The 13,329-nt window shown below is 39.7% G+C and overlaps 1 protein-coding gene across 2 annotated transcripts in view; it reads right to left on the reverse strand.

The window, feature by feature from the left end:
- TDRD7 (tudor domain containing 7) overlaps positions 1-13,329 on the reverse strand; it is a 90,609-nt gene that overhangs the window by 32,801 nt on the left and 44,479 nt on the right. For both annotated transcript variants that reach the window (XM_060300726.2, XM_030829781.3), the window contains one exon: positions 381-976. In XM_060300726.2, coding sequence (XP_060156709.1) covers positions 381-976 — 596 coding nt within the window. The remainder of the gene's footprint in view (positions 1-380; positions 977-13,329) is intronic.

The following is a 13,329-nucleotide window of genomic DNA, read 5'->3' on the forward strand; positions in this document are numbered from 1 at the left end:
GGGCTAATCTGATGCATTACACTAGAAGGCGGTGCTTAGCTATTCTGACTTTTAGGAAACACTACGTAATCCCAGATTAAACAGTATTACCTACCTAGTGGGTGATTGCTCTTTCTATGGACTAGGTATTGCTCTTGACTTATACAGTTACCATTATGCTTTTGACATAGATTATTTTCATGTTCAGACCATATCATCATTTCAAATTTTAAAACTGTAAGAAATCTTTTCTCGCAAAAATAGTTATTTTAAACATTATACTTCAATATAACTCTATAGAACTAAAAATATATTATTCTTCCTCAACCAGCATCTATATGAAGAATAGCCAAGTAGCAACAGTACACTAGGATTCTAAAGAATTAGAAAATAAAACTTGCCTGATAACCACTTCATTTGTGTTGCTCAGTTCAACCACCAGTACAGATGGGGATGCCTCAGTTGGAATGATTAACGGAGGAATTGTTACAGTCTCCATAAAGGTATCGGTACTTTTGGTAATGTTTTTTTCTATCTGCAAATACTCTTGTTCAATCACAGACTTGACATCATAATCTCCATGTGCTTGCTCTGCATCCTTTAAATCCTTTAGGATTTTGTCAGTGGGTGGTGGAAGTTTAGCATAGAGAATGGCCTTCTGAGGGTTTCCAGAAATGTAGTCTATGGTGCATACATCGGAAAGCGAGGCAAGATTTTTTAAGGCATCCTCAGGTAATTTCACTTTGTACATGTCCTCAAATGCTTTGGGGAGTGCGCTGGCCCAAAGACCACTTGAGTATTTCACCAGCAGCTCCTCAACTTTCTCTTTAAAGTCTCCTGGCATAACTGTTGGACACCCTTTGAGTGGTGGTATTTGTTTTGGAGCAGGTAGTGGGGATGGTGGCACTTTTTCAGCATTCAGTTCACTTCTCAAAAGCTGCTTTCTCTTAGCTGGATAAACAAGTAAATCTTGACCACCATTGCAAGGTTTTTCCACCTGAAATTTTTAAATACAGCAAATGACAGATATTTTAATGGCTAAAAACAACCTGAGAGCACATTAATGCATTTTAAATTTGAGAGAAACACTTTTCAAATTTATGAAGAGAACACAAAATTGTACATTTTACTCTTTTCAGTCACTAAGACTTTAATACACTGCCTTCACTTGCAAACATGATCATGCACCACATTTCAGTAACAAGCAGGGAAATTAAATAGTATGAATTTCCCATGTGAAGCACCTGACCTCCAATAACCCTAGGAAATCATGAGAGCTTCTGCTCTGTACACCACCTAGTTTCTCTGACAAGTAGTTTTGTCTCACCTAGTTTCTCTAACAAATACAAAGCAACAGCTTACAAAATTGACAGAATACAAGGAGGAATGAAACCATGAAAAGGTATCAGAACTGTCAGGAATAAACCACTGGGAAGAAAGCTAGGAAATATTCAGGCAAAACTGAGGTGCTGTCTCTCTTCTTCCTGCAGTGTCCTGAGAAAACCCTCAGCTTTCCATTATGTAGGAAGGTCAGTCCAGAGGTAAGGCACACATTTTCCAACAACTACAGTAGAAAGTTAGCTAAAAGTGTTGTCCCTCTAATGAACAAGACTTAAGAATGCCCAGCAGTTGTATACCATCCAATTTCTACTTTTCTTCTCATAACATTCCAGAGAGGCACGGCTTCAATATGAGAGAAGGAGGAAAAGAGAAACTGATGTATGGCACCATTTTTCCAAGTTCTAAGCCTTTCCACTTGTAGACCAGGGGTCAGCACACCACTGGCTGCAGCCCAATGCAGTGTGCCACCTGTTTTGCCATAGCCCATGAGCTAAGAATGGTTTTTCTATTTTTAAATGGCTGAAAAAAAATCAAAAGAATTACTTTGTGACATGAAAATGATATGAAATTCAGTGTGCATCAACAAAGTTTTATTGGCCCCCAGCCATTCTCTATGTAGTGCGTATGGCTGCTTTTGCACTACAATGGCAGAGTCGGGTAGTTGTGCCAGACTATGGGTGACAGTCACATAGCTCTTGGCCTGCAAAACCTAAAATATTTATTACTTGGTCCTTTACAAAAAGAATTTCTCAATTTCCGATTAGACTGAAGTTAGTACTCATAGCCCTCTGAAATCTTCTATTCTGTCAGATCCTATTCACCTATTCTTTAGCTGAAATTTAAGACCTTAGGAGGCTATCCAGACCACTAAGGTGATAATACAAGCTTACAAGAAGTACCCCCTTCCCCAAGAAGAATAGAATATTAAAGTTGCTGGGTGGGTAGCTTGTCAGTAAAGAACATTGACTTCATTTACTAATTTTCTATATAATGCTTAGGAAGAGAGAACATAAATACAGTTGACCCTGCTGACACCGTGTGACACTCTGGATGGTATTTATATGATATTCACAATTTGTGTCCTTAATGTTAAGGCTGGAAACACAAACATTTGGGACACTCCTCATTTTGCTCTCAATGGTTAGCCTACCTCTCCAAAGACTCACATTTTAAAATCTGGAATCTTAAAATGCCTATCTTCACTGTGCTTTAAGACACTTAAGATACAAGGACACAGACTGGGTATCCAGAAAAGATTTGAGAAATATACTTTTTGAGAAAATGGAAAAATAAAACAGAATTCTATTTCTATGTAAGTTTTTCACTTGTCATACAGAATCCCAGTTAGTAGCCTCTTCAATAAGTGGTGCTGGGAAAGCTGGACAGCTACATGTAAAAGAATGAAATGAGAACACTCCCTAACACCATACACAAAAATAAACTCAAAATGGATTAAAGACCTAAATGTAAGGCCAGACACTATAAAAAACTCTTAGAGGAAAACATAGGCAGAACACTCTATGACATAAATCACAGCAATATCCTTTTTGACCCACCTCCTAGAGAAATGGAAATAAAAACAAAAATAAACAAATGGGACCTAATGAAACTTAAAAGCTTTTGCACAGCAAAGGAAAACATAAACAAGATGAAAAGACAACCCTCAGACTGGGAGAAAATATTTGCAAATGAAGCAACTGACAAAGGATTAATCTCCAAAATTTATAAGCAGCTCATGCAGCTCAATATCAAAGAAACAAACAACCCAATCCAAAAATGGGCAGAAGACCTAAATAGACATTTCTTCAAAGAAGATATACAGACGGCTAACAAACACATGAAAGGATGCTCAAAATCACTAATCATTAGAGAAATACAAATCAAAAGTACAATGAGGTATCACCTCACACCAGTCAGAATGGCCATCATCAAAAAATCTACAAACAATAAATGCTGGAGAGGGTGTGGAGAAAAGGGAACCCTCTTGCACTGTTGGTGGGAATGTAAATTGATACAGCCACTATGGAGGGTCCTTAAAAAAGTAAAAATAGAACTGCCATTCGACCCAGAAATCCCACTACTGGGCATATACCCTGAGAAAACCATAATTCAAAAAGGGTCATGTACCACAATGTTCATTGCAGCTCTATTTACAATAGCCAGGATATGGAAGCAACCTAAGTGTCCATTGACAGATGAATGAATAAAAAAGATGTGGCATGTATATACAATGGAATATTACTCTGCCATAAAAAGAAACAAAATTGAGTTATTTGTAGTGAGGTGGATGGACGTAGAGACTGTCATACAGAGTGAAGTAAGTCAGAAAGAGAAAAACAAATATCGTATGCTAACAAATACATAATGAATCTAAAAAAAATCGTTCTGAAGAACCTAGGGGCAGGACGGGAATAAAGACGCAGACGTAGAGAATGGACTTGAGTACACGGGGAGGGGCAAGGGTAAGCTGGGAGGAAGTGAGAGAGTGGTATGGAGATAAATACACTACCGAATGTAAAATAGATAGCTAGTGGGAAGCAGCCATACAGCACAGGGAGATCAGCTCGGTGCTTTGTGACCACCTAGAGGGGTGGGATAGGGAAGGTGCGAGGGAGACGCAAGAGGGAGGAGATATGAGGATATATGTATATGTATAGCTGATTCACTTTGTTATAAAGCAGAAACTAACACAATTGTAAAGCAATTATATTCCAATAAAGACGTTAAAAAAACAAAAAAAGAATCCCGGTTAGTACAATTTTAGATTTAGACATGGCAGTCCTCCATATCCAAAGCCAGCTGAGCCTGCTGGGCCCATCTTAAAACCCTTCTTCAGTCTTCACCTAGCAACATCTTCTCAACTCTTTGCAACACCTTCTCTGAAGTGGATGGCAGAGGCTAATTTCAATGGAATATAGTCCATCTTATTCATCTAAAATAACTCTCACAAGCCACATGTCCTACCTGTCCACATGGCTTCTTCTAACCCAAAAGAGGACAACAGTTCTTCAGTTTAATGATCCTTTTCTTTCCAATAAATTAACTGGGAATAGGAGATACTTCAATGTTTGTTTACTAATCTCCCCCACTCTTGGCCCCAAAGCTTCCATTCCTACCCGTGCTTTAGATGCAATCAGGACCAATTACCTAACAATGTAATTGTCAAACCTCTAAACATGACCTCTGAACGTGACCAGCACACTGAGTTCTTCTAACTAGGGATTACTTTTTTCTTTTTTTTTTTGCTGTATGCGGGCCTCTCACTGTTGTGGCCTCTCCCGCTGCGGAGCACAGGCTCCAGATGCGCAGGCTCAGCAGCCATGGGTCATGGGCCCAGCCGCTCCGTGGCATGTGGGATCCTCCCGGACCGGGGCACGAACCCGTGTCCCCTGCATCGGCAGGCGGACTCTCAACCACTGCGCCACCAGGGAAGCCCGGGGATTACTATCTTAACAGAAGTTATGAATATTAGGTCCACTTGATGTGAATTTGGTCAGGATAAGAGAAGAATTCCCATTTTTCTGGCCTTTATTCCAGAATAATGCTTAAAGATCACCTGGAAGTAGTAAGCTTCCAGGGCTTTGCCTGGAGCATTTATATCAAGCTTTGCCAGTAGCATTTATAACAAGCTTTGCCAGTCAGCCTATAAAGTAGATTTTTGACCAATAAGCCTGAGTTTATTCAAAGTACAAACAATGGCCAAATAATCGTCTGAACTAGAAGGCAGGTTTGTTTCCTCAGCAGTTTATTTTCATTGTTTAAAGTAGATACCCTACCCCAGCCCCCAGCAATCCCCAAATGACTAGTTCCTTGAATTGTAGCCACTTTCCAATTTTTACTGGCTTCTTCTTGATCTCATAGGCCAGTTATGTGCCTAATTCCACTTTGTTCTCTAGTAATTTGGCCTCTTTAAATTCAAATTAGCATCTACTAAGATTAAACATAAGCCTGACTTTAGGAACAGAACCTGACACTAACTGGAGTTGATGCAGATGTTCTTCAACATGTTAGACAACTATTCATGGATAATTTAGTGACATGGAAAATATGCCTGGTCCACGTACGTCATTAGCCAATCTTTGGAGAATAGCTGAAGGGTTACTCAATTCAAAGGAAAAGATCATGAAACTCATATTGTATAGAATTTAAAATATATGTAATTTAAGACAAATGTAATTTTTTTCAACTTAAACTCTTTGTTTTAAATTTTTCATGAAAGTGAAAATTTGCTTTTCTCAGGCATTCCAATGTGATCACCATCTGTCCTCCAGAACATGTGTCTTCTTTTTAATTTTCTGGTCAATGGGCTTAGAAACAACACCTATTACTATATCTATTCCCAGCCTATGAGAATCTTCCCAAAGGCAAGAAATTGCTGGAATGTGGGTTACAGTATGGTGTCCACTCTTCACTGTGCTCTGGTACATCTGACCAGATTTACATGCTGTTCTCTTGTCTCATCCCCCAAAACAGAACAGCTGTCTTCTGGCCTTCATAAATGACCAAGGTAAGTCAATGGCTACTTGAAACATGGCTTTTATTATTTCCTTAGTGTGATAATCAGCTGCTAATCATTCCAGTTGGATCTTTCAGGAGGGTGCTTTTACAACTTCTATTGGGTTGGCCAAAAGGTTCGTTCGTTTTTTTCCGAAAGATGGTTCTAGTAGCACTTAGTTGTTTTTAACTTCAACTGAAACGATTTTGTTAGATTGTATTGTGACAGTCGTCATATCAGTGTGCATTTAAAAAAAGACTTATCAAAACTGGTGAATTTTTGTGTAGCCATTTTAATACTGAAGATGAAAGAAAAAAGCAACATTTTCCACATATCATGCTTTATTATTTAAAGAAAGGTAAAAATGCAACTGAAACGCAAAAATAAGGTTTGTGCAGGGTATGGAGAAGGTGCTGTGACTGATCGAACATATCAAAAGTGGTTTGCGGGGCTTCCCTGGTGGCTCAGTGGTTAAGAATCTGCCTGCCAATGCAGGGGACATGGGTTCGAGCCCTAGTCCGGGAAGATCCCACATGCTGCAGAGCAACTATGCCTGTGCGCCACAACTACTAAGCCTGTGCTCTAGAGCCCGTGAGCCACAACTACTGAAGCCCACGTGCCTAGAGCCCATCCTGCGCAACAGGAGAAGCCACCACAGTGAGAAGCCCACGCACTGCAATGAAGAGTAGCCCCTACTCGCTGCAACTAGAGAAAGCTCGTGCGCAGCAATGAAGACCCAACGCAGTCAAAAATAAATAAATAAATTTTAAAAAGTGGTTTGCGAAGTTTTGTGCTAGAGACTTCTCGCTGGACGATGCTCCATGGTCGGGTAGACCAGTTGAAGTTGATAGTGATCAAATCGAGACATTCATTGAGAATAATCAACGTTATACCACGCAGGAGATAGCCAACATACTCAAATATCCAAATAAAGCATTGAAAATCATTTGCACCTTCTTGGTTATGTGAATCGCTTTGATGTTTGGGTTCCACATAAGTTAAGCGAAAAAAACCTTGACCATATTTCCACATTTGATTCTCTACTTAAACGTAATGAAAATGTTCTGTTTTTTAAAACAAATTGTGACGGGCGATGGAAAGTGGATATTGTACAATAACGTGGAACGGAAGAGATCATGGGGCAAGCAAAATGAGCCACCACCAACCAAAGGCTGGTCTTCATCCAAAGAAGGTGATGTTGTGTATATGGTAGGATTGGAAGGGAGTCCTCTGTTATAAGCTCCTTCAGGAAAACCAAACGATTAATTCCAACAAGTACTGCTCCCAATTAGACCAACTGAAACCAGCACTTGACAAAAAGCGTCCAGAATGAGTCAACAGAAAATGCATAATCTTCCATCAGGATAAAGTGAGACCGCATGTTTCTTTGACGACCAGGCAAAAACTGTTACAGCTTGGCTGGGAAGTTCTGATTCATCCACCGTATTCACCAGATATTATTGCACCTTCGGATTTCCGTTTAGGTCTTTACAAAATTTTCTTAATGGAAAAAATTTCAATTCCCTGGAAGACTGTAAAAGGCACCTGGAACTGTTCTTTGCTCAAAAAGATAAAAAATCTTGGGAAGATGGAATTATGAAGTTGCCTGAAAAATGGCAGAAAGTAGTGGAACAAAAGGGTGAGTACGCTGTTCAATAAAGTTCTTGGTGAAAATGAAAAGTGTGTCTTTTATTTTTACTTAAAAACCGAAGGCACTTTTTGGCCAACCCAATAGTTCCTGTAGTCTAATTGATTCAGGTACATACCTGAGAAGGGGGTCAAAAGGCCTCCTGTTCTATAGGAGAAGACTCAGGATCATAATCCTGCCATTTTCTTCCACGGCTTCATTGTTTTGTGGCTCTTCAGTTTTGTGTTTGGTTTTAGATATTCACCCAAAAAATCGCCAGTCCAATGACTGGAAACTGGCATGACCTGGAACTCCATAGATTTACTATGTATGGGTCCTTACCTCCACCTCCCAACAGCAGAGACAGGTAGTAACCTAAAGGATTAACTCCTTACACCATGGAGTTCAAGCCATCTCCTCTGGTGATCATCAGAAGATTCTAGTATCTAACATGCCTTAAACCTTCTATTCCCACAAGTTCATTATATTTAGCTTGATTTCTGCCTCATTTGGAATCACAACTTGAATGAGATACTTCTCTCACATCCCTCTGAGTTTTTGTAAGTTTGGAGTTGACAGATTAGGTTTGGTAGATGTGAGACTCAAGGACTTAAAATATCAACTTCTTCAGGAGCCCTGTAAGTTCACACAAATAGAAGTCTTCATGCTATATGCCTAGAAATTGTCTTCTTAATTCTAAGAGGTCTTTACTTCTTCCTAATTTACCTGTTCTGTAAAGTTCTTGAAGCCAAACTCATTTGAGTCTATGAAGGCTCACCTGCTAACTCTGCAGCATAGGCTGCTGAGGTAAACTTACTGTTTCTTATGGAATTAGAATTTTCTTTGGGATTCTGTAACAGAATTGGTATTGTCCAATTAAATCAAAAAGTTTCAAAGCAGTTGTATGGGTGTCATTCAGACACAGTTTTGTTTCCATTGGGTAGTAGTTTTTTGTGTTGAAGCTTTAAATTACATTCTAAATTTCATTTTATATGTTCACCACCCAATACCAACCTCAGACAGTATGGTAAAATCACGTTTACCTGGAGACCTGCCTTCCAGCACTCCAACTATTAGCAGTGGCTTGGAACTCAAAAACAAACCAATTAAAAAACTCAATTTCAGCAGGCAGTAAAGACCTCTGGGTACCTAGCAACAACTACAACATCAAAGAGTCAGAAGCTTGCACCCTATGATTAGCAAGTTCACAGAAAGAAAGACTGGTTGATGACCTTCTACAGAGCTCAGTCTTTTTGTGTTAATGCTGAGAAGTGCTGGGAAAGTTAGACAACTGAGAAAGAGATGAGGAAATGGTCCCCAATGGCCTGACTGGGCCACAGTGAAGACAAACTGATAGGTTCAGATCTGAAGCCTCTAAGGGTAGTGGGTGAGGCTTATACTGCATGCAGGATAATACACTGAGATGAGCTAACACCCAATTCAGTGTTCCAGACCACCTACAACTGCCACCCTCTCTGCAGCAGTTCATGCTACGCCCAAGATTATTCAGAAAGGGTTATAATTTTTAGTCGCTTCTGTTTAAGAAAGTACAGGTGTTTGTGGCATATTCCACAGAGGTTTAATCAAAGGTAAAGGTAAAAAGTTCCTTGTAGGGCTTCCCTGGTGGCGCAGTGGTTGAGAGTCCGCCTGACGATGCAGGGGACACGGGTTCGTGCCCCGGTCCGGGAAGATCCCACATGCCACGGAGTGGCTGGGCCCGTGAGCCATGGCCGCTGAGCCTGCGCGTCCGGAGCCTGCACGTCCGGAGCCTGTGCTCCGCAACGGGAGAGGCCACAACAGTAAAAGGCCCGCGTACACTAAAAAAAAAAAGAAAAAAAAAAGTTCCTTGTAGATGGTACCCTGTCTGTTCACAAACCACCTATCCAGAGAAACTCTTTCTCCACCATCTTGGGTAAGTAGTTTTATAGACATTATGTATTTCAAGGCTAATACTCTTTCACTCCCATCCCTTTCCTAGTAAGGACTTCACACTGATGCTGACTACAACCATTTATGTTTGGATAAACTTCAAGCCATTTTCCTTCAGTGTGGCCCAAGGTTAGGCCCTTGTTCACAGGTCCCCTTCAGGAAGACATTATCCTGGTTAACTGTGTGCAGACCTTTTGGGCATGATCTTGGCTGGCAGCTGCGGCTTTCACTGTGCATTCTAAGCTAAGCAGGTACTAGATATGCTTCTCATTACCTTTGCGGGGAGCAGGATCTGCTCCTCTAGGATGGCAGAAATTCACTTCATCTAAGAGTTTTAGTTCCTTTATCCACTGCTCTTATTTTTCAATTTAAACTTTTGTTCTGCCCTCTTTAGCATTTCCTCTGTTTTCATTGAGATAGGCTCCTCTGTAGAGCTTGCTGGGTATGCCTCTGGTTTTACACTGCATGATAATTACTAGTATTTGTGTAGCTTGATTTATGACTTTTGGGGGGAAATTACCAGTGGGTTTTAACTTGCTTGCATTTAAGCTAGACTGTTCCTGGAAAAATAACAGCTGTCGTTTCCTATATACCTGCTATGTTTCTTTTTTTCTTTTCTTTTTCTTTTTTTGGCCACACTGTGCGGCATGTGGGATCTTAGTTCCCCAACCAGGAATCAAACCCACGCCCCTGGCATTGAAAGCATGGAGTCTTAACCACCGGACCACAGGGAAGTCCCCTATGTACCTGCTATGTTTCTATACTGTACTGGCAGCTGTTTATAGTTTGTGTAACTTAATTCTAACAACCCTAAGAGATGGGAAGAAACAGTCACATTTTAGAGCATACTGAAGCCCAGATTTATATGCTGAAAGTAACACCACTAAGAAATGGCCAGGGCAAAAGCCTAACTGCAAAGTCCAAACTCTTTCTACTGTACTATTGGGCTTTATGGGTAATTTTCTGTTTCAAGTTCCAGAACAGCAATGTCACATTACTCCCCTACTGCCCTATTCTGATTTCGCCACAGTGCTCTTTTATCTTTCTTCTATTCAGATGGTCACTGAAATTGAATTTAAAAACTGTTCCAACGTGTTCATTGCATATTTCTTTTTGTTGATGAAAAGTTAGAAAGGAAATTGGATTCCAATTAGATATTATGGCTGTACTTTCAAGTCCTAGCTTTACTTCTCACTGCTGCTTCTGCTGGAATGGCTGCATAGACTGTATCAACACCACGAAGCCTGAGGATGTATCACTGCTGTTTCACTTATGTTCGCTTCCTTAGAAATTCAATTTGTTTTTAACCCAGAAATATCTAGGCTTTAAAAAAAGAGGCAATTCATTTTACATGGGCTGACAGGTACTTTATCTTATATAATTAATTACCACAATTAAAGTTAAGACAAATTCCTGAACATACAAAAATATGTAAGTGGCAGAACTGCTGTTGCCTCTTTTGATATTACAGAAATTGCTATATTGACGCAATCCAGAACTTTAGGAATTCTTAAAAGTCTGAGGTATTAGAGGACTAAATGACTTAAAGCTCAGTGATTTCTAATGGACAGAAAAATGACATATAAAATACAGCCTAACGGTAAAACCTTTTTATAAAAACATGAATAATTAGTGTCATTAGGTATTTTTTCTCATTTACAACATTTTATGTTCTCATTCACTAAATGTTATGTTTTGTAATTAAGGCCTGAGGTGCTTCCAGGTGAACTCAGAATGTTTCCCACTATCCTGAAGTTGCCTCCCAATGCTCCTACGCTACAGGTCTTTGAGGCTACTGTCAGAGAGCCTCCTCAGCTGAGTGCATCTATTCCTGTCTGGCTCTAAACGAGCCACCCAGCTCTCCACACAGCTTCAGGTAAGGCACTAAAGACAGATATTCTGTCTCAGGTAGGAATGGAGACGTTTCTCCACCCATGTTTCAGAGTGGAGGATTTCAACAAAATCTCTCATGTTCAACAGTAATTGTCACAAGATTTGAAATTTTACTAGAAACTGAAGTCGGCCAGAGGCTCTGGATTCTGTGTGACCTCATGGCAGGAACCCGCTAAGTTTCCAACAAATTATGACTCTTTAATAAAGTGAATTGGCCCATTTGCCTCTTGAGTTTCTTCTTGAGCCACTGTCTTCTTATTGAATTTCTTACAATTTTCTGAAAAAGCCATGTTTTTCTGTCTCAGGCTTTGGCACAAGCTGTTTCTTTTGTCTGAGGTGCCTTTTCCCCAGCATTCCCACCTTTGTCTAACTTACTTCAACTCATCTCTCAGGTTTTAGTGTAACAGACACCTCCTCTGGGAAGCTTTTCTTGACTCATCAGACTACGTCTCATCCTCCTGTTTACATGTTTCCTTAGCACCCTGCATTTCTCCTTCATAACTATTGCAGGCTTGCCCTTATCTGCTCAATGTTTATTTTCCCTGTTGGACAGTAAGTTCCGTAAGGGCAAGGTCCAGGTCTGTCTTGTTTACTGTTATTCTTAGCACCCAGGTCAGTGGGTGGCTCACAGAAGCATTTTATAAATACTAGCCAAATACAACAATTAAGGAGAACATTATTAATAAGGCCACCACTTTAGAACAGCCAAGAGACGTTGCTATCCTTCTCCTAGGACTCAATGGCAATTCTTAGATGCCAGTATCCTTCATCAAGGATACTGGTCAAGCCTGCCATCTTGGGCTCTTTGCCTTTTGAAGACAGCTTCTGCACAAGTTCCATTTCCCTCGAAAGTTGCCTAGGAACACTATGGAACTGGGTCACCATTGTTAATATGATTTTATATTCTCTTTAGCTTTCAAAACTCTCAGTCCACATTTTGTTGTCAGAGAGATCCAAAAGGTTAAGAACAACAGATTCAAAGCATCCTTCTGCCTGCATCAAAATACCATCTAACAACCTTGTAAAGTGGCTTATAGCATATACCTGATTAAACCTTCATGAAGGTAAAATTTCAGAGCTTTTACTTGGTCCCTTGAGCTGATGCTACCCATCCTATATTAAAATGGAAATCCTGCAAGTGATTATCTCTGGGAGGTAGGATGATGGGTGATTTTTATTTCATTTATAATTTTAGTTTTCAATATTTTTATATGGGACATTTTACATGACTGAGGGGAGAAAGCACTTTTTTTTTTTTTTTTAAATAAAGAAGTACACTGCACTCAGATTTCTTCTTCAGTTACACAACAACATGGAGATACACATTACTAAGTCTTTCTTACCCTAAAATTTCTGCACTGTGTTCTAACCTGTCTGACCCTGTTTGCAGTAGAATCAGCCCTGCGCATGCTATCAGTGTTCCTGCTTTTCAGCAAGATGAAAAGCAAGAAGTCAGAAGAAAGGGAAATTAACCATGGTGTAACTGTTTAAAACTGCCTAAAAATAAACATGGTGTAACAGTTTGAAACTGTTTACCAGTAGGCTGTTAAAAAAAAAAATCAGAGCTATTAAAAAAAGTTTTGAAAAATATCAACAGATGTCATTAAAACTGGCAGTTTTTGTCATCCTAGGCACAATGCTTCACTAAGTAAATTCTCGTACCTGACAACTGATAGTGATTGCACCTAAACAGTCCTACTCAAAATTGAGAGAAACAGCATGGAGATAAGAAAGATATATTACATTTCTGCTTCACATTCCACCCTCACTGCCTGGACAGAAAATAATCATGCAACATAGATGCATATGAGCAACCAAAAAATTAAAAATCAGTCATTTTAGCACCTGAAATTTAGTAGGAAACCACCCATTTTAGATAAAGTTTTAACATCAAAGAGATAGGTACTCTCTCTCCTGCAGTCCTAGCAAGAGAAATTTTGAGGCTTTGCAGATATGCAGAGAAGCGAGGATGAAAATTTCCCCCCAAAAGTCATAAATTAAGCTACACAAATACTAGTAATTATCATGCAGTGTAAAACAAAGTGACCAGAAACATAATACATTA

The sequence above is a fragment of the Globicephala melas genome, chromosome 6 (genome assembly GCF_963455315.2).
Source record: "Globicephala melas chromosome 6, mGloMel1.2, whole genome shotgun sequence".
NCBI classification, from domain to species: domain Eukaryota; kingdom Metazoa; phylum Chordata; class Mammalia; order Artiodactyla; family Delphinidae; genus Globicephala; species Globicephala melas.